This window comes from Ursus arctos, unplaced genomic scaffold, assembly GCF_023065955.2.
Source record: "Ursus arctos isolate Adak ecotype North America unplaced genomic scaffold, UrsArc2.0 scaffold_3, whole genome shotgun sequence".
Classification (NCBI taxonomy): Eukaryota; Metazoa; Chordata; class Mammalia; order Carnivora; family Ursidae; genus Ursus; species Ursus arctos.
Genome location: NW_026622985.1, coordinates 47183005 through 47205264, shown reverse-complemented (window position 1 = coordinate 47205264; position 22260 = coordinate 47183005). Strand labels below are relative to the sequence as shown.

Below are 22260 nucleotides of genomic sequence, written 5' to 3'. Positions count from 1 at the left end.
TTACTACTTAGTACCTAGGGATGTTGGCCAAACAATATAAGTCTCATTTTTCTCAGTTGTAAATCTGGAATAATAATTTTGTCATAGTAATATCTTACCTTGTCATTATCACATCATTGTCAGATTTAAAGGAAATTATGTATATAAGAATGATTTATAAACTAAAACAAATACCAGTTTTTATTAGTAGTATATAAGCAGTTATTTAAAAAATAGTGTGAGAGGCAGCCCTTAGAGCATAAGTCTCCATATTGTGAAGCCCAATGACCATTTTATTGGTGATCCAATTCAGAAGTACTTACAAAACTAATTAAATATATAAGGTGTGATAAGCTTCCCAGGATGTTCAAATAAGCAATGTAAATAAAAAGGAAATGGGAAAGATTTGACTAATTATTTTAAGAGAGTAATTTTAATCATTTACTTTATGAATAGGTTTAATGGGCAGGACTACTTGGGGTTGGAGATACATGTATTAAGTAGTAAGCACTGCTTTAAAAAAATTCTCTGTTATAGCAGATTTCTACCCTTCCCTCTTCTCTCTCTCCCCTCCCTCTTCCCTGGTCTATATTAGTAAGATTTTACTTTTTAAATAATCTAAGAGATCCAGTTACAGGTATTAGCATTTGAGTTTTAATAACTTTTGTATTGGTTGTTGGTCTAATATCTTGAGTTTTTAAATTAATACTCTTTCCGGTTTGTTTTATTGTAGACCTGTAATATTCCTTTAACTGGATTTGATTGCATAATTAAGGAAGTTTGTTTTTTTTATAAGAGTACTTCTGTGGGGGGCGCCTGGGTGGCACAGCGGTTAGGCATCTGCCTTCGGCTTGGGGCGTGATCCCGGCGTTATGGGATCGGGCCCCACATCAGGCTCCTCCGCTATGAGCCTGCTTCTTCCTCTCCCACTCCCCCTGCTTGTGTTCCCTCTCTCGCTGGCTGTCTCTATCTATCAAATAAATAAATAAAATCTTAAAAAAAAAAAAAAAGAGTACTTCTGTGGGAGCTGAGTAGTAAAATTCAGCGTACCTCAAGTTTATTATACAGTATATCTGTATTTACTGTCTCTGTTGAAAAATCTTTTACAGAGCTGCTATGAAATTTGCAAGTAGCAGTGCTGTTTCCAGAAAGGAATATATAAATATTTTTATTTATTTTAATTTCCCCTACTTTAGAGATTTCTTAGTATTGTGGATTTGCTATATGACCCAGAATGAAAGAAGATAAGGTGAATCATAATTGGCTAATTGTATGAGCTTCTAAGTAATCTATAGTTTAAAATGATGATAGTAGCATTATATTCTGTGGCAGTAGTTTTTGTTCCTATAGTGTAAGAACTCTTCTAAAGTCTTGTAAATTGACTTTAACGTTTATTCATATCTTTCTAGGCAGTCTAGTTAGTTGTCTTGTATGCAACTGATGAACCAATTTTTTTTATAAGCCGTCTGAAACTTCCCAAAACGTCATACTTACTTTAAAGCATAAAGTACATTAAAATTCTTTTTTTCTGCAACTAGTTTTGATCTAAAGTAAATGTACTTCTCTTACGTATCAGCCACTGAGTCATCCTTCACATTGGAATCATTAATTAGGAATTATATACATAAATATATCTTTTGTCTTTCTAAGACATTGCTTTTTTATATTCTTTGTCCTCATTGGTGAGCTTTTTATACATCTTATAACTAAGAAATTGTCTAACCCATTTTCTTGAAACCATTTGAAAAAAGTAGAATGATGGGTATTAATATGAAGCATTATTAAAAATAGTTATGAGGTTTATTGTTTTTGCCTGTGTTTAGGTTTTAGGCAATTGCTAGGACTTTTTCAAATAGTAATGCTTATGATTTTGTAAGATTGTTTAATCAAAAATAGGCCTTCCCCATATTTTTTGTTGTAAATTCATTTTTGACTTTTAAAATTAAGGTTCTTGACACTTTTTTTTGACATTTTGAAATAATTGTCTCATCCAGTTTTTAATTGTATAGATGATTTAAAAAAAGGAATGCAGGCTACAGTTGAACCTAAAATGAATGGCCCAAGTCTTATCATGTGTGATAGTATCCTTTAGTGGTTTTTTGTTTGTTAGTTTTTCTTCTGGGAAAGAAATTTCATTCCTATTTAATCAAACTTCAGTAGGTAGGTAGGTAGCTCAGTGGCTTTTGTAATTACGTGTGTTCTCTCTCCTCCCCTTTTTTCTTCTCTTTCTCTTTATTTGTGATTGCTTTTTTTAGTTAGTTAAGCCTTAAAATATTTTTAAAGTTGGTATTTCTCCTTCATTAAAACATGGTCACACAATCTTTTAAAAAATATTTAAATAATGCTTTGTTCTAATTTTAATCACATTTTTTTTCTCACCATATCAAATCATTCTTTTGTTTTCTAATGTTTATAGGCAGTTATCAAATTCTTGACTAAATGTGGGCCTAGATTGATTTTAGACTCTATTTCTGGATCTTCTTCTTGTTGATCACTAAAGTAAATTATATCTTGTTTTTCTTCTGATTGCTCTTTTAACTTGATTTGTCTTTGGCAGAAAGGTTTAAGAGGTGGGCAGACCACCGAAGGAAGTAGGAGGTATATAGTTGAGTAAGGAGGATAGAGAACTGTTTGCTCATTTTAATTATCACCGTGCTATTAACCAAGGGGTAATCCTAGTTGGAATTTCCTGTTTACTTTTTGTGACCATGGGTCTGAGGAACCAAGAAATGTTCTTGGGTATTTAAAGTTGTTGAAGCTGGAAAGCAACATCAATTGTTTCTTTCTAAAGGTGATAGGAATTGGTTTTGAAGACCCATGTAGATATCCAGATTCATAAATAATCCCTTAACTGCTGGAAGCCATACGTTAACTTTAAACTATATATGAATACTGCTTCGTCATATATTCATTTGTGTTTTTAACAGAGGGACATCTTAATTGGTAACTTTGTGTGCTCAGATATAGAAGAAAACACTTAAGGAAAAGAAATTAATTTTAATAATGTATAATTGACTTAGCTCTCTAACATTACTTTTTAAAAATAATTTTTAATTGTTTTTTAATTAAATGGCAGTGCATATAGAGTTTTACATATCTTGTTCTATTAGTTATATATTGATTTAAGAATCTAGGATTGTGATGTTTTTGAGCCAAATCTACTGAGAGTAAGTGGACATAATAGGTATTATGTATACAAACCAATCTATTTATTCGTCACATGAAAGAAAAATTTTATTTGTACTATTTCCTAATCCAGTGAGACAGAACTAACAAAAAACTTGTGACATTTCCTAATGAACTTCATTCTGTAGTGTTTTCCTCATGTTTACATTTTATCAACTCCATATGATACAATAAGGATAAAATATTTAATAATTGCTCTCCTGTACATGAACATCTATTTTTGGTGTGTGTTTTGTGGGGGATAACTCAGGTACATACATATTTTCTCTGAAATATGTGGCTTGCAAAACCATGAGGCTTAAGGGGGCAGGTGTTTGGGAGTAGTGTACCACAATTTCCTTGCTGTTTCCTTATGTCTTTGCTTGGGTGACTTCCATTCTTGGTGTTTGAACCTTAGATAAAATAACTCCTTCAAAAGTTTTTTACTGTATACTAAGTTGAATTTCCCCTTCCGCAGAGTCTTTTAATGGTTCTCCTACTGGAAGCATAAATTTGGTAAGTATTATTATGGATACTTAATTATTAAAGTAACCTGAAAATATTATAAAAGGTGGGCCTTACCATAAATAAATGATATATTAGAAGCTTTCAGGTCATCCTTTAATATTAGAAGAAATTATTTGCTTTAAAAGAAATGTTAAATTCACGTATAAGAGCCTCTGAAATTTATTTTCATTTTTAAAAATGGGCTTAGGTCACATCTGCATAATTCATTTATATTTGATAAAAAAAAGTGACTTCATTATTTTCAATCCCAATATTTAGTATTTTGAAATGACTCTTTGGTTAGTGCTATGTTGGATAGTAAACTTGTGACATATAAATGTTTACATTGAAATTAGGTTTTTCTTTTTATATGTAGAAAAGAAATATCAAATTAGGATATCTGAAAACTTCCAGGTATTTCTTAACGCGCACGCTATAACCAGTTCTGGTTGTTGTAAAAAAATTTTTTTTAAGCTTAAGGCCTTATAGTAAATTAAGCAACTTTATCTTATGATTACAAATTTAAGAATGATATATTTTTAGTACGTAAGCTGTCATTGGCATTTTATACGTTCACAGTGAAGTGTGAAATGAGGAACATTTCAGTTCTTTTATATATCCATCCTTGTGAATAACTTATTTCGTAAAATGCTACTAGGAAGAAATATTATGTTCTATGAAAGTTTCAGTCCAGAGTTTGTCGGGGGTTAGGGAGATTGTTTGTTTTTATTCTACTTACATTACTTTTCTTTTATACTTTTTGGAATAGCTAAATAAATGGTCTACAGGTCCATTATCTTATGTTGTCTTCTACATAACTATATTTCAAAAAATAACCTTACTGAGTGTTTTATTACTCTACAAAGTACAACCTAAACACTGAAGCAGTCAGCCATAGTGTTATGTCAGATATTATGTAACATTTGAAATATTTTCCTAAATCATTTGGCATCATTACCATTTGTTTGTTATATTCCATAGCCTCATAGCCTTATAACGAGAAGGAATAACTTGTAGAGCATGAAGAAAGTATTAGCAATAATGTTCATTTATAATGAAAAAGATTCCAAATGTGATGAAACTTCATCACATTTGGAATTTCAAATATTCATATTTGTAGTGCTTGCACAAGTGTTTGAACACTAGTAACAAATACTATTTTTTCTTTATTCCATATCTGGAATAAATGCTTTTTCAAATAAGAGCGATTCCTTTGTCACATAGAGATAGAAACCAGACAGTCTCTCAGTTGACAAAGGTCACACTTGAGGTCAGTGACTTGCAGTACTTTGTTATTCACATAAATCTATTAACTTGGTTTTAAGTAGCTGGAGTCTTTTGGATTCTTTCTTTTTTAATATATAGACAAATTTTAGTGGATAGCTACATTTTAAAAATAGTTTTAAGATTGTAAAATAGGTCGTAATAGTTTTTTTCCAATATAGTAAGGAAAGAAAATATTTAATATGGTGATTTACTAATTTTTCAACTGAGATTGGCAGGTAAATTGTAAGTGTTTCTAGCAGTGCCATCATAGTTGTGTGGATTGTCACAGTAAGTGTGAACTTTCATTTTTTGTCTTAGCATCATGTTTAAAAACAAAAAACTTTTTTTCCAAGTAGTTCAAGGATCTTAACCCAAGGATTACTTTACAAACTGTATTTTATTTCAGGACAGAATTAGTCTACTTGTTTTGAAATCACAGTTTTCTTTTACTAAATAATACTTACAGTTCTAAATCAGAATGTAGTTAATATTATTTCACCAATTGTAATTTTATCGTCTACTTGATATTTACATTTGCATTATACCTGTGACTAATGTTTAAGAGATATTTCATTGGGTTTTTTCATCATATTTAATGAAAAGAATATTAATTGTTTATTTTAAGTGTGCCAAAAAGACATTTAGGTACAAAGTTTTCTAGCAGTTTGTGGGTTGCATAGTGTAAGATGCTAACATGTTTAAAGTAATAAGTACTGCTTAGCTGTTGAAATGTTACTACAAGGGAGGGTTAACAATTATAATAGTAATAACAAAAATACTTCTTGAAAAATAGTTGTTTTATATTCTCTGTGATAGCTTGTTAATTGGAAGATGATCATAGTAGATAACAATCTAAAGTTTGTAGAATATTCTTTTTTCTCTGAGGCTTCTATCTTTCACATAAAAGTAATATTAAAACAAAGGTTGTGTTTCTATCAGGATGTTTTATTACCTGTGACCACTTAAAAATAAGTGCACTCTTTCTTTTCAGAGCATTATAATTTGCTTTGTAAACTGGCAAAGTTGTAGAGCAAGTATTACAGCATTGTACCATTGGGAAAACTGAGGTACAAGAAATACTGGTTGATTTGGCTAAAGTCTCTTAGGGTGTCACTGGTGAAGCCTGGACTAGACTCATTTTAATTTAATGATTCGTCTGCTTGACTTGACCAGGAAAATACTGTGGATTATCTATATGCTATTATCATATTTTGCTTCTCTTAATGAACAGTCCTAAGTAGTAAACTTTTTGGCTTTCTTCTTAGAATGCAGTTGCCTTAATTTAAATGGCTTTATGTCATATATGGCTACATTTAAGTCATTTAAATGACTCTTCTAGTAATATTGGTATTATCATGTTAGGACCAAAAGTTCATTCAGATCCTGTGGTTTTTAGAGTGTAATATATGTCTGAATCATATAATGTTTGTGTGTTAGAGGTCCCCAAGACCATTTCGAAGTTCAGTGATTACTAAGAGGACTCGTAGGCCTTAGCATAGTCTGACTCTTCTGGAAAGGATTTATTAGAAAGGCTATAAAGCAAAATCCGCGAAGGGAAAAGGCGCATGCAACGAAGTCCAGAAGAAACCAGGTACAAGTTTCCAAGAATCCTCTCCCCTGAAAGTCACGTTAGACAAACTTAATTCCTCCAGCAATGAATGTGACAACACATGTGAAATGTTGTTACCAGGAAAGCTCATCTGAGACTAAGTGACCAGGGTTTTCGTTGGAGGCAGGTCACATAGGCAAACCTCTGGTTAGTACATATGAGAATTCCAGACTCCCAGAAGGAAAGCAGGTATTCAGCATAAACAGTTATTAGGTACAGTGAACCACTCTCCGAGGTTAAGGAATGGTGGGAGCCTTCCCTAATGCTAATTTCCCAGATGTCATCCAAGGGCCAGGCTTGCAAGCATTCCTTTCTAAGGAGAGCAATTTCCAATTAACTTTTTTTTGTTGTTGTTTATTTTATTTTTTCCAGCTTTATTGAGATATAATTGACATAAAACATTATATAGGTTGAAGATGTACAACATATTGGTTTAATATTACAAAATGGTTACCGCCTTGGGCTTAGCTAATGCCTCCATCACATCACATAATTACCATATCTTTTTGTATTGAGAACATTTAAGATCTAGCCTCTTGGTACTTCCACGTATATAATATTGTATTATTATTATTATTTGAAATACAGTTGTCTCAAGTTAACTCTTTCTGTACAGTCTGTCATTATGTGTGATATGTGCCCTTCTAGGTATGTGTGGGTGTTTGTATATGAGGCAAAAATGTTTTAAATTTAAACCCAAAGGCCATAGTTGAAAAAAGATTCATTTTGGGTCACTCAGCAATAATTTTTGTTTGTGGAATTATTTTTGAAAATTATTTAAAATCTGTCTTGAATCTGGATTCACTTCATGTAATAAGTAATCATAATAGGTAACGTTTTTGGTGTTAGGCAGTCTTACTGAATGTTTATTTAGTCTTTACATAACCCTATGAAGTGTAGGTACTATTATTCTCATTTTATAGATACGGAATCTAAAATTATTTCTAAATTAACAAAAATGTTAAATAATACAGAATTGGCTCTAGTATAGTTCAACATTTAAAAAAATTGAAAAGGTAACTTAAGAACATGTCTACTTATTTTTATCCATATTTTTTTCCTTGCCATGTATTGAGTATAATTGAGAAGTAACAAATGTTGGTATCTGGATAAGCAATGAAGGAAGAAATAATCGATGTACTAAGTTGATTTTTGAAATACTTTGTTTTATAGTTTTTTAATCGTGGATTTTTTCTCTCCTGTTAGTATAAATAGAGAGGATTATTGTTGGGAGAGGAATACAAATAATATACAGTTTACGTGGGGCAAAGATGAGTAAGGCATATATGATATAGAATGCTTTAACATTTTTTCCCTATAAAATTAAAATTTTTTTTGATTACTTTTCTTTTCCAAGTCTTTAGATGACCTTTCAAACGTATCTTCTGATGATTCAGTACAACTTCATGCTTACATTTCAGACACTGGTAAGAGACTTTGTAGTATAATTATTACTCAAATATTAATTATTATTACTCTTGGATTATTTTCCACTTTTATTTTTACAAACCGTTTTTCTGTTCTGTAGGCATTTTTTTCTGCAGCATGTTTTTCATTAAATTCAGTTATGTTTATTTGTATATATGGTTTGATATATACTCTTTATCATGTTTAGCAGTGCTTTGTGTATGTTATGACGTACTTGTGTATCTTCTTTTTCTAATTGTTACTGTTAACATTTGGAAAAGCTTAAATTCTAAGCATATTGTCATTGCTAATAAACTCTTGAAACCCAACCTTTTCTTCTTCTTTGCGTCTTGCTGATAATTGTCTGCATAATTCTTATTAAATTACTTGGGGCAGATTTTAGCTCCATCTTTTTTATACATGCAAAGTCAGACTAGATAAGTGGGTCAATGAAATGGTATAGGAGTTTACAGAAGCTTAAGAAATGCTTGAATGAGGTGAGAAACCTAAAATTTTGTGAGTCAGTCAGCATACATGCAAAATGGTTAGTGAACTGTGAAAAAAATCTATTTCCATCATTGCCATTGGGTTATTAGATAATGTCAATGAGTAGTAGATAGTGATGGTTTACTTATCCGGTCTCTCACTATTCCTAGATTATAGGAGTGTGTCTGTCAGATTACATTTGAAATATTACCATACTGAGGTATCTCAGTTCAGGTTCGTGCTTACATTTTAGGTAACTAAAAAGAGATTTTATAGTGCAAGTACAGTTTAAAAGATAATTTGCAGGTTTTTTTTAAAGATCTCTGTTTTCTTTTGCTTCCCACTGGAGCTGGGGTCTCTTTTTGCATTGTGTTCCCTGCCATATTTCTGAAATAAGTTATTTATAATTGCTGTCTAAGTTGTTCTTTTATCCTTTACAGTTAGTTGGTGCATTTCTTACTCTGCTTATAAAGGTCATTAGATAACAGCTTTGTCAGTAAAACCAGAGGTTCTGTTGCTTTTCTTTCTAGCTTTTGTTGTAGATATTTCATTTTTCCTTCCTGAAATTTTAAAATTCTTTTTAAAAACCTCTCTTTTCTTTGTTGGTTTGTCTTCCAAATATGAAAGTCTTTGTTAAACTGCAAATGTTTAGTATTTGCCCTTTTATTTCTTTCTTAAAGACCTTAAACTTTGTCTCAAGGAAGACACTCATGTCCATATTTCTTACGTAGCTCTTTCTTTTCTCTGAAAGTTGTGATTTTTCTAGCTGCTTTATCCATTTATTCAGCAAGTATTAGCTTCTTAAGATGTATGAAAGTATTATACTAAGCATTTTTAATAAACTGTTATTTTTGTCAGACAAACTTATGGATAAATACTAACGAGGCAGCATAATATAGTTTTAAGAGCATTACTTTCTGTCCATTTCCGTGGGTTCAAACGCCAGCTCTGCCACTTAATAGTTGGGTGAATTCGGCAAGTTCCTTAACTCCTCTGTACTTCAATTTCCTTATCCATAAAATGCAATAATAACAATAATATTTACCTCATAGCGTTGTTATGAGACTCATTAATTACATTATTAATTATATATGAGTGGGCATTATATATTAGTGTTTGTTCAATGAATATTTTACCAGTTGGACTCCAGAGAGTCCAGGAAGCAGAACTAGAGTCTAGTGAAGGGCTTCTCAAGGAGTGGTCCGTAGACTACTGCATACTGCTTCTCTTCCTGTGAAATCTTGCTTTAAAAAATATTAGCTAAATTAAGCAATGTACTTAGTGATGAGTTTGATTTATATTCTGGTCCTAGTTCCTTATCTGATTATGGATTACTGACAAATAGTTTACATCACTTGCTGTGAGTAACACTGTCCTAATGAAAACAATATTTCCATAGTAATATCTCACCATCATCTCATATTCAGTATATGCAACCTCATTACCTTTTTTTAAAATCAAATTACCTTTTTATCTTCTGCACAAGCTCTTTATTCTTCCTATTGTGCATGCACCCTAGTCATGAGCTCTTCTGCCTGTCAATTTGTGATAAATCTGGTAATTCTTCTTTAGAATGCTTTCTTACATTCTTCCTCTCATTTCTTTTCTATTCTTCCTATTGTCCCTGCTCTTGTTAACTTCTAATTGGTTATGATTTGCTGCCTAATTGGCTTCTGTTTTCTGTTTTCCTTCCCCAAACCCATCTTGAACACAACAGATAAAACTGTTCCCTTGTTTCACGCTAACTGTGTTGAGTGGTGGTGGTTCTCTAACATGATGAAAACGGTTTGTGCTGTTTGTTCTGCATAGGTCTCTGAGAGAGGAATGACTGGAATGAGTGAACAGTGAATAATAAATAGTGTTACCTATAGTTACAGTCTCAGAGAGCGAGGTGACCAAAGTCTGTCCCATGTCTTATATTTTGTCAAATCACGCACACTGATACTAGAAAGGGAACTAAGGACAATTTTGAGTAGAAAGTACAAATCTTAAAATAATTTTGATGAAAGCTTAAAAGAGTCTTCTGTCTGCACTGCATTTGCCAGTATAGATTTTTAGCTTTTATGTTATTAAAATAATTTACTAAGATGCTATATGCAAACCCTCCTTTGCCTAATATATACTAAACACAAAATAGTTAGCTGCAAAACTGGCCACTTTTTTTATCCCCCCACAATTATGGATCAGTGTAATCTATTATTAGAAGAGCAATTTATACTTGTGGTCAGAGTGGTAGGCTAAAGTGCTTTGGGAAATCCTGCCTTCCACACACAGAAAGGCTGAACACAGTAAAATAAAAATAGCTGAAGAGAGAAAGCTACAGGTGCCATAGACCATGAGGAAAAATAAGTTTAGGGAAGTGAAATGGAGTTGAGACCAAGGAGCTCACAGGAGCATAAACACTGCTATCTTGATTTTGATGGCGTTTTCATGTCCCTCAAGTTTCGAACAGGTGGTATGGACTAAGATAATAGGAAGCTGGAACCCCTTCACATGAAACGCAGATTAACAAAGATGTAGGGTGGTATGAAAGAAGAATGAGAAAAACAGCCTAGTGTCTGGGGAAAAAACAAAGAGTGTCAAGATCATGTCTGGAAGAGGTATCTGTCATCCACAAGAAGTTGGAAAGCCTGGGGCGCCTGGGTAGCGCAGTCTTTAAGCATCTGCCTTCGGCTCAGGGTGTGATCCTGGTGTTCTGGGATCGAGCCCCGCATCAGGCTCCTCCGCTGGGAGCCTGCTTCTTCCTCTCCCACTCCCCCTGCTTGTGTTCCCTCTCTCGCTGGCTGTCTCTCTGTCAAATAAATAAATAAAATCTTAAAAAAAAAAAAAAAAAAGAAGTTGAAAGCCTATCTTGATTCCCAACATGGATGTGTCTAGAGTCAGCCATCTTCAAGTGGTTTGTACCAGAGGGTCTCCTAGCCTGAGAGGATGTTAAAAATAGTCATAGAGATAAAACCTAAGGCAAGAATGCAACACTAAGAAAAAGAACCAAATATAATCATATAAAAAAATATTGTGATTGAAATTGAGGTCAGTGTTGGATTAAGAAATAGACCAGATGTAGATGAGTGGAGACTCAGTAAATTTTTAGAGACCTGAAGAAATGATCTAGAATAGAATACAACGCTAGAAGTAGGTAAAAAAATGGAAAAATAGGAAAGAAAATTAAAATGATTCATAGTGTATATCTTTACTTAAAGTTAGTACACAGTGGGAACAGGGTTAGATTGTAGACACTACCTCACTTGAATGGTTTGTGATAAGTCACTAGGAAAATGCCTTTTCAAAAAAAAAATCAGAACTACACTTGTAAATTTTTGAATGTTATAAACAATGAAGGTACTTGCCAAGAGAGTGCATAAAATCTTATTCCTTGGCTTTTGCTTTCTGTTTAGTTGAGGAGATTTTAATTGAAATATAGCTGAATAGTGAAGGCTACTATGAAAGATTATTTTGTTTCTGTTATTTTTCCTCTATTTAAAGAGTAATACTATAATAGGTGGTAGTGTGGTATCATAACTAAGAATAGGTACAAGGTGCTGAAGAAGAGAGTCTAAAGTAGACATCACTGTGTGGTTGGTAGTGTCCTCATAAACTTACGAGTTACCATGTATAAAATCTTAGTGTGAGTACACAAGACGGGAATCTGTTTTATCCTTTGGTGACATCCTTTTGTCTCAGTCTGTCATTTCAAATTCTTCATTTCATGTTCTTTTCGTTTGTTTTTGTTCTTCATCTTCCTCCTTTTTGTGTGTTTTGTTCCTCTTCATTTTGTTTTAAATGACTAGTATATGCTGACTATGACCCATATGCTGTGGCAGGCGTTTGTAATGATCATGGCAAGACGTACGCATTATATGCTATCACTGTACACCGACGCAGTCTTAACAGTGAGGAGATGTGGAAAACCTATCGTCGTTATAGTGACTTCCATGACTTCCATATGAGGATCACTGAACAGGTAATGAGGTTTTTAAAGTTTGTGTGCTTTACACTGTTTCCTGATTTGATGTTTGATTCTAAATAGTTCTGAGGATGCTAAGATACTGACCAAAGCAAAAGAAAATAAGGTAAGAATTTTTGTATAATCAGCATAATACTGTAATGATTATGAGCATTTAACCAATAAATCAATCTTTAACCAGTCCCAAGCATTGTAGAATGGGGGAAAAAATGGGGAAAAAGTGGGAAAAAAATCAGTGGTCTACCTTGGAAAATTAAAATGAATGTATATTTCTGGTTGTGTGTGTGTGTGTGTGTGTGCGTGTGTGTGTGTGAGATGTTGCTTTGCAGAGGTGTTTGAGTTTGGTTTAAAATAAGGTGGATCACTGCAGGACATTTTGTGTTTTGTTTTCGGCAATATAATTCAGAGCTCTAGTTATTTTAAATGGCATCCTTATCCCCACAGTGTAACAGTTAAGTCCTTGATTCATCAAGTTTTTTATAAACCACAACCTAAATTAAGTTTAACATTAACCAAGTAATGTTTTTAATTCTTACTAAATACCACCCTTTTTTTTAATAGTATGTGGACCCTTAAAGATAACACATGTAAACAAATTATTTCTCTGTTTTACTTTTTTATTAAGTACTTTTTTCTTTAACTTTGAAAATGTAGATTATCACCAGATGAATTGGAATATGTGATGTATGGAATTTATTTTAACTTTTGAGAATCTTTTATTTCATTCACGGTTTTTAAATATGCAACTGTATTAAACCAATAAAAATAATAATAATTAATGGTGACATTTGAATTGACAGAAGCTTTGAAATGACATTGTATTATTTGAGTAATCAGGAAATACGTTTTTCAGTTAAGATAGTGGAAAAAATATGGTTGATACCATGATAATCTTATTAAAATATTCTGTGAGTAGAGTGAGATAAACTATTAATGGCTTAAAAGTGGTTAAGAACAGATTAGTGTTGACTCCAGAAGTCCATATGAAAAAGACTACTTTGAATTATATTCATAGGGAAATTAATACTTCAGACATGCCTGTTCTGTTTTTGTTGTTGAATAGATCAGCATGTTTCTTGATTTGTTTCTTCATGTTTAGCTTGAATTTTTTGCAGAGGTAAAAGAATTTTCTGTCCCACATTGAAGAAATAATTGCCTGCATTTTTAAAATATTGCCTGTTTTATATGCTAAAATCCCACAGTCTATGTATCTTTCTCCCATTAAGATAATTTGAATTGCGAAGAAGTACTTTTATTTACTTGTAAATCAACGGGAATTTGGTATAATGTGAAATTTTCTAGTCTAGTAATGTAAATATCATGTTTACATATTGACAAATACAAGTGAAGAACATACTTTAAAATTTTTTATTAATGGGATGGTTTATACAGAAATTTTCTTTTTCAATACAACATCAAAAATTAAATGAAATTAATAAAGTGAATTCATTTTTGAAAGGGCTCAGTATAGGCAGAGTGGTTTTGACTTTGTTTCCTATCAGGTTCTATTAGTGTGTGATTACTTATTTAGATTGCTCACAGAGCTTAAGAATTTAAAAACAAAGCTTGTGAGTGAAAATGTAGCTTTAAGCAAAATGCTAAGCATTTGTAAATAAAATTCAGGCTGTTGCCTGTTAGCTCTGCTTTACCTGTATTTTTAAATTTAAATCTCATAAAATAGCAGAAGAAAAATGCAGTGACCCAGTAGTAATGCATCAGTTGGTAACAGTAGATCCTGTTGACACAAATGAATTTTAGCTCCATAGAGCTCTTGAAGTGTTAACATTTTTTTTAGAACAGGTTTTGTTTATTTAACTTTGTGATGTAAACTTTTTCCAGTCTAAATATATGAAATCATTTATTTTCTTTAAAGATTTTTTGGCCTTATTTGCTATTTTATGGATAAAGATTTGTAAAGTTGATTGAAAATAATTAAAAAATTAAATGTGACATTATTTTAGCAATTGCCTGAAATATGCATTTATTTATTCAACAAATATGTATTAAGTTTTTTCTGTATGCTTGGTACTGTTCTCAGTGCTGGGAATATAACTGAACAGGACAGACGAAGTCCTTGCCTCTGGGAGCTTACATTCTAGTAGACACTGCCTATGTGTCACCCATATTGGGTGAATTGTATATTAGCACTGATAAAATACTAGTGATTTAGAAAATATTAAGTATGCATTAAGGTAACTGAGTAAAAGTATTTATGTACCTGGATATAAACCAATTTTGAATCCTTATAACATAAAATTTCAGGGATGCTTTTTGAATTTTCCAGTAGTGCATTAGGAATCTAAACCTGACATCTTTAGTGTAGAAAGATAAAATCTTTGATTTTGGAATGTCTGTGATTTATATATAATATTTGAGTTCCTTGTGAACATGAGATACTCTTTAATTTATGTGAGTTCTTAATTTCAAGCAAATTTCTAATTTTTTTTTACATGCTTTGAAAAATTTCTTGAGTTTTTGGCAGAGGGTATTATATTACTTTTCAGGGAGTGGGCCACCTTTTACTTGTACTTATAAAATCTTTAAAATACCAAGCTTGTAATGAGTTTAATATAGAGTATAAATTTCATCTTTTTTCCTTCATAATAACAATATTCGAGAAAACTGTCATTAATGCTTCTGTTCCAGATAATTTTAAAAGGAGTTTGATAATCTAGGCTTTAAGAAAATAACTTACTGTGGCATTTAATTTGTTTTATTTTTAATTAACAAGGTTCAATATTTTAAAGTTTCTGAAATAAATTGTTGGTTTTATTGCAAACTGCTATATTCCTTTATGTATTAGTTTGCTAGGGCTACCGTAACAAAATACCACAGACTGAGTGGCTTCAACAGTAAAAATAATTTTCTTTCAGTTCGGGAATCTATAGAAGTCCAAGATCAAGGTGTTGGTGAATTTGGTTTTTCCTGAAGCATCTGCCCTTAGCTTTCAGTTGGTCACCCTTCTCTCTATGGCTTCACCAGGCCTTTTCTTTTTGTGCCCACATCCCTGATTGTCTGTGTGTTCAGATTTATTCCATTTACAAGGATACCAGTCAGATTAGATTAGGGCCCACCCTAGGGGCTTTGTTTTAATTAATCCCTTCTCTAAAGGCTCTATCTGCAAATGACAGCCACATTCTGAAGTTAAGGATTCAACATAAGACATTGGGGCAATACCTTTCAGCCCATAACATCTTTGTATTACCGGAATAAACTATGTATTCTGTAAAGTTAAGTCAGGAGTTTAAAATAATGTAGAAAAGTAATATTCCAGCAAATTAAATATCGTTTAGGACACCTTGAAAAAATTATTTCCATAAGGTATGATTTTTTAAAAAAATTAATTCGTAAAACCAGGAACTCTCCACTGGACATTTGATATTCAATGAGGACCCATTTTAATACTTTTGTGAGCAACCAAATTTGTAAATATTGCTACAGCATAACATTTTCCCTGTAAATTGCAACTTTCCTCTTTTGTTTTTTTCTTGCCTTTGCTGAGGTAAAAGCATTGCCCTTACCTTTCATGTATAACATGCAATGAACTTATTCACATTATAGTTCCAGGCAGCCATTGGATTTGCCATTCCATTTAATAATTTTTCAGAATCTTCCAGTTTGGAGATGAAAATTATCCTACACCTTTTCATTTCCTCTTTAATCTCTGCACCAGGAGTGAGTTTTCTTTACAAAGCCATTATTGTTGCTGTTTAGAAAGTTTATTTCAGTTTGGGACATGTATCACCTGGGAGACACAGGAATGCTGCTTGCAGCGTCAGTTACTAGGCTTTGGCTAGCCAGTGTCTAGCTAAAGGACTACTCCCCTGCTGTGTTAGTAGCTGGGGTAAAGTCTGTGCTTTAGCAGGCACCGCACGTGACTACGTGTGGCCCGCTGAAGGTGCACCCTGTAAATGCTAGACTTAGAGCATGTGCACTTACTTGGTGTTTGTGGCCTTACAAAGATAAGCTACATACTAATGGCTTTTAGGTTTTTTTCTTAATAATCTCTGAGTTTATTTTTCATGTGTTTGGTGGGGAAGAAGTCAGTGTTGTACTGTCATTGTTTATATGCAGAATTGTAATAAAACTGTAGTCTATATTTTGAAATTTGCCTTTTCTATTTTTAATAATTAGCTGTTACAATAATTAACTGATTGGCAGTCATCAATATTAAAAAAGATTTCTTTATTAGATTTCTTAAGCCGGGAACTTGGTGGGTCTTTGATCATTAAAAATGTATTTGCCAGTACTTTTATTCACAGGTCAAGTGTTAAGGAAAATATTTTAACACCTTTTATTATTGATAATTTTGAACAAAATTTGAGTATTAAAATGAAACCCCATGTGGATATTATCCCTCTTTATCAGTTACCCATGTTTGTCATTTTTGATTGAAAATGCTCCTTTATAAATAAATAACATTAGAACTGTGTATGGACATACTTCCTGATTTTTGCTTAATATAATAAAATATATCACAAAATAATCTTATGCTTTTGATATATAGAGGAATTATTCCCTGGAAAATGCTTTTTTTGTGAAAAATCTGAAATTATTGAATGTATTTTATCTTCTAGTTTGAAAATCTGTCAAGCATATTGAAGCTTCCTGGTAAAAAGACTTTTAATAATATGGATAGAGATTTCTTAGAAAAAAGAAAAAAGGATTTAAATGCATATCTGCAGGTAAGTCCATGTTTATTATTACCCATAGATTTTCATTTTAATATAGCCATACAGATATAGTAGATTTCTTTATTAAAGAATGTTTTAATATAATAGCGGGATAGTAACCACTTACCAGTAGCATGTCACATCTGTTCAGTAATTTACCAATATTTTCTTATTGACTAACTTAAAAGTTTTCTGGACATAGTGCTAGGGATTTTGTCGCTTCAGGTTTAGATGAATACACGCACACAGGCACACATATCTCTTCCACATCACTGTAAAGTCTAGGTGTTTTATGTAAACTAAACAGGTAAATATTTCCAATTCAGTAGGTAGTAGCTCTTCACGGTATATCCAAAGCTAGCAGATTTTCATTCCTGATAAATGCCTCCTATGGTCCACAGCGAGCCTAAGGCTTCTCAAATTACAGAATAATTCAAAAGAGGAATAGATCCCAGGGACTATTTCTTAACATGTAGTATCCTCAGTATGTAGATTTCTGTTGTGGAGTAACAAAACTTAGCTCACAAGTTAATTATACCAGAAAAAACTTTTTTTTAGACTGGGTACCCAGATGCTAGATACAATAATAACATCGCTTTATAGTTTTTTATACTAATGAATGATTTGTAAAGGTTCTTCATCTAGTAGAACTGGCTTTAGCCAGAGTATATAATGTTCCATTTTTTAGACCCCCCCTCAACTCCACCCTCTAGAATGGGGTCAGCAAAGTCCAGACTGCAGACCAAATCTAGTTCACCATATGTTTTATTGAGTTTTATTGGAGCACAGCCATCCATTTAGTTAATTATTGCCTAGTACAGCTTTTACATTTTGCTACAGCAGAGTTGAGTAGTTTCAGCAAAGACACAGTGAACTACAAACCTAAAAGTAATTACTATCTGGACCTTTACAGAAAAGTTTGCTGACCCTTCGTTAGTATGTAGTGAAACTTAGCTAATGCTGTGCTGGATATTTTGTTTGGAAGGTTTCTCTCTCTCTTAAGCATTTGTAAAAACATTTGTAAGTTTGATTTGGTTTGTTTATAACCATAATTGTAATTCCATGGCATTATTATTTCCTGAAAAGATAGCAAAACATAGAAATCTCTTATTATTTACCTTTGTCTTCTGACTTAAAGCTGAATGACTGATTTGATTTGTATGACTCTTGTCAAACACTTTGATTTTTTAATTTTTAAAAATTTTTTAAAGATTTTTTTTGAGAGCAAGTGAGCACAATTTGGGGGAGGGGCAGAGGGAGAGAGAATCACAAGCAGAGTCCATGCTGAGCACAGAGCCCAACACTGGGCTTGGTCTCACAACCCTGAGGTCATCAGCTGAGCTGAAATCTAGTCAGACAGATGCTTAACCGACTGTGTCACCCAGGTAGGTGCCCCAAACACTTGGATTTTTTAAATATACTATCTTTAGTTGTATAAAAATCTGTGTCAGTTATTTATAAGACCTTTTCCCAAATCTGGTGCCATAGATGCATCTTTTAAATTTGGCTGTACCATATCATATACATTGTAGCTGATGAACTCTGTATATGTCAAAATATGTTCCATTGAAGGAATTAAGGTTAGAATGTTAGGTCGTATCATTAACAGTTGTGAAAGCAGTATGTTCAGATTATTTTATGTACTTTCTATTAATGTTAACTCTAGAATTAGGATGTGAATAACAAAACAGTTTACTAATATGGATCTTCATAGTATAAGCTATAAAAACTGAAAATGGACTACAGTAGTCTCCCCCTTATCTGTAGTTTTGCTTTCTGTGGTTTTACTTACCCACAGTCAGCCATGGCCATGGTCCAGAAGCAGGTGATTGTACTTCTGATGAATTGTCAGAAGGTCAGAGTAGCCTAATGCTGCGTCAAAATGCATGTGTCGTTCACCTCACCTCATCTAATTAGGCATTTTATCTTCTCTTATCACAAGAAGAAGGGTGAGTACAGAACAGTAAGATATTTTGAGAGAGAGAAGCCTCATTCAGAATATATTGCATATACTTTTATTACAGCATATTGTTATAATTGTTCTATTTTATTATTATTATTGCTGTTAATCCTTTACTGTGCCTAATTTATAAATTAAACTTTATCACAGGTATGTATGTATAGGAAAAACCAGTATATGTAAGGTTCAGTACTATCTTTGGTTTCAGGAATCCACTGGAGGGGAGGGGGATTGGAATATATCCCCCATGGAGAAAGGGGAATACCGTAGTAAATACATTTGGACAACTATCACATTAGATGCACTGAAAGTCAAAAAAGTGGATGGGAAGAATATACACCAAACTGTTAATGTCATAGAATTATTGATGACTTTATTTATAAACTGTGTAATTGTTTTTTTAATACAAAATTAAAATTCTGTACATTGTTAATTTTCAAGCAGATAAAATTATAGGAGTTAATTTCCAATACCATATCTATGTAAGATATCTTTTTTTTTTTTTTTTCCCATTAGCTGCTGTTAACTCCTGAAATGATGAAAGCATCCCCAGCTTTGGCTCACTATGTGTATGATTTCCTTGAGAACAAAGCCTACAGTAAAGGGAAAGGGGATTTTGCTCGCAAGGTAAGCAGACCATTGCATTGGTTTTCTTTATAGGTCTGTTTTCATACATTTTTTTAAAAGATTTTATTTACTTGAGGGTGAGAAAGAGAGCGCGTGCACAGAGGGAGAGCACAGAGGGAGAGGGAGAAACAGACTCCCCATTGAGCAAGGAGCCCGACACAGTACTCCATCCCAGGACCCCGAGATCATGACTTAAGCCGAAGGCAGCCGCTTAACTGACTGAGCCACCCAGGTGCCCCTTAATACATTTTTTTAAATAAAAGAAAATAAATTTATATTTATATATTTATATATTTTAAAACCAGAAAATTTTATTAAATGCTTCTTGGCATGTTTATGTTCTATGGTTTATGAAGCCTACTATTGATAGGCATATCTAATATAATAAGTATAAACTCCTATTTTTACGTGTAGATTAAAATCTAGCAGGAGCTTAAAAGAAAGAAAAAAGGAGTTTTGAAATAATGCAGTAAGGAAGATTTGCCTAAGATAGGTCACAAGCTTTTCAATAACTTGAGAAGGAGCTATTTCTTACTGGGAGGAGAGGTCTTTTGCTTGGAGTGAGGGTAAGAAAAATGTTAAATAGGTATGTTCCTGAAAGTATTTATGCCCCTTGGGTGAAATCTTTATTGTTTAAAATTTCTTTGGGGATACGGGCCCTACCCTTGGAATTAGGTGGTAGGTTAAGACAATAAATGACTAAGTGCTCAAATTGGGCAAGATAGTTTAGTGAGTGAGAACACAGACTTTGGAATTAGTCTTTGGTTTAAATCCCTGCTCTGCATTTACTAGCTGTGACCTGCGACATGTTACTTCACCTTTTGTTCCTTTAGTTTTCCCAAGAAATGAAGACACTAATCCTCATTTTACAGCATTGTACAAATCAGATGTGATGGTCCATGTATGACAATACCTGGCACTTCATTAACTTCAGAAAAATGTTGCTTCTTAGTAGTAGTAGCGGCAGTAATAGCAGTTGGGAGTGCTGGGTGGATAGTGTGTAGGCACTCTGTATATTTTTCTAACTTTTCAAAAGTCTAAAATTATTTCAAAATGAGAATTAAAAACAAAAAGTGACTTCCCTGCCACTCCTCTCCCCCCCCCCACCATCGCCTCCCCCCCCCCCCCCGGAAAAAACTAATTTCTTAAAAAAAAAGATTAAGGAATTGGTAGAAAATAAGTAAGATTAAGGAACTGGTACAGAATGAGTAAGAATTAAACATAAGAACTTTGTATGATTACTCTGGGGTGTTGGGTTTTAACATCCAAGTGGACGTTAATATTTTTAAGTGGAGTCTTTTAATAACAAGTTCCATATTTGATGTGCCTCATAATGGTGGGGGGACAATGTGCTGGTATTGTCTTTGTGTTTCATAATTGAAGTGATTGAGTTTAAATTTCAACTCTAAATGGTTTTATTGTCAATAGAGATGCCTTCTAGTGTTCCATCTTTTTGATACTTACCTTATCTTCTCTCAAGATCATATCAGGTTTAAGATAAACTAACAAATCGGTAATGTTGCCTCAAATGTACACGATTTTCTTGTTGACCATAGTAGTGTGCTCTGTGTGTGTGTGTGTGTGTGTGTGTGTGTGTAAAGCATATATATGCTTTATAGATCCAAAGAGTTGTATATTGCTTTTTAAAAATATTACCGCTGGAATCTAAAGATCCTTCTGAGTCTTTCTGGAAGTCCATAGTAACATACATTTTTTTTATAAATCTTATTGGTTATTACCAAGGTCATCTTGACCTCTTTTAGATTGGCAAAATAATTTTTATGCACATAAGGATTAGGGTTTTTCAGCTACATTTCCTTTTTGGCTAAATTATAATTTAATATTTTTTTCTTAATTATATTTCACTGGAAATTAAACAGGTATTAGAGAAATCATCTGCAAACATTTTATTAGTGGCTATCAGAGTTTGAGAAATAGTACTTTATAACATATTAACCTGGTCACACAATTTGTCTAGCCTTTCAAAATATGTGGGCAATTCCTAGGAAGAGTAGCTAACAAACAGTCTTCCTTTATTCATAGTTTCTTTCTATCCAGTTTTATATCATGGTGTGAAGGCATTTTTTAAGCTATAGTTAGGGACCTAAGTTTAAGTTAAAATTACTTTGTGTTGTTACTGATACACATGATTAAAGTGATAATGAAAGGAAGACATCTTTGGTAAGTCAGGCCAAGTGTACACTGTGCTGGTGATCCATAATTGGTTCCTCTGCTTGGTAATTTACAAGTTTGTTTTTTTGTTTTAAGCGAGTGTTGTTTGTGGAAATCCTGTCAAATAGTGATGGACTCTGTTTTTATGCTTCTAAAATTCTGCTTTTTTCAGGATTAGGCATCAGAATCACCTGTGGAGGTTTTTCCATCCCTCTAGTTCACTCATTCCCTGTCCTCAATACAGATGCTTGGGCTTTACCCTCAGAAATTGAAAAACAAATAAAAAACAAAAGGAAAGGAAAAAGAAATGAATTCTGTAGGTCTAGGATAGTGCACAGGCAACTATTTATAATTATTAACTAACTCATGAAACAGATTTAGATTCCGTTATTTTAGAAGAGTATCACTGGTAGTTTAGCCCCATGTTTAGTGTGAGGCTACATGT

General features: G+C 32.8%; 1 protein-coding gene across 8 annotated transcripts in view; it reads left to right on the top strand.

The window, feature by feature from the left end:
* Positions 1–22260, top strand: part of SNX13 (sorting nexin 13) — a 127772-nt gene that overhangs the window by 91407 nt on the left and 14105 nt on the right. For 5 of the 8 annotated variants that reach the window (XM_026507038.4, XM_048213155.2, XM_057304166.1 and 2 more), the window contains 5 exons: positions 3623–3660; positions 7884–7953; positions 12241–12380; positions 16961–17068; positions 19533–19643. In XM_026507038.4, coding sequence (XP_026362823.4) covers positions 3623–3660; positions 7884–7953; positions 12241–12380; positions 16961–17068; positions 19533–19643 — 467 coding nt within the window. Of the gene's footprint in view, positions 1–3622; positions 3661–7883; positions 7954–12207; positions 12381–16960; positions 17069–19532; positions 19644–22260 lie in introns of all 8 variants that reach the window. The other 3 variants (XM_026507041.4, XM_026507035.4, XM_044386981.3) reach the window with 1 other exon arrangement.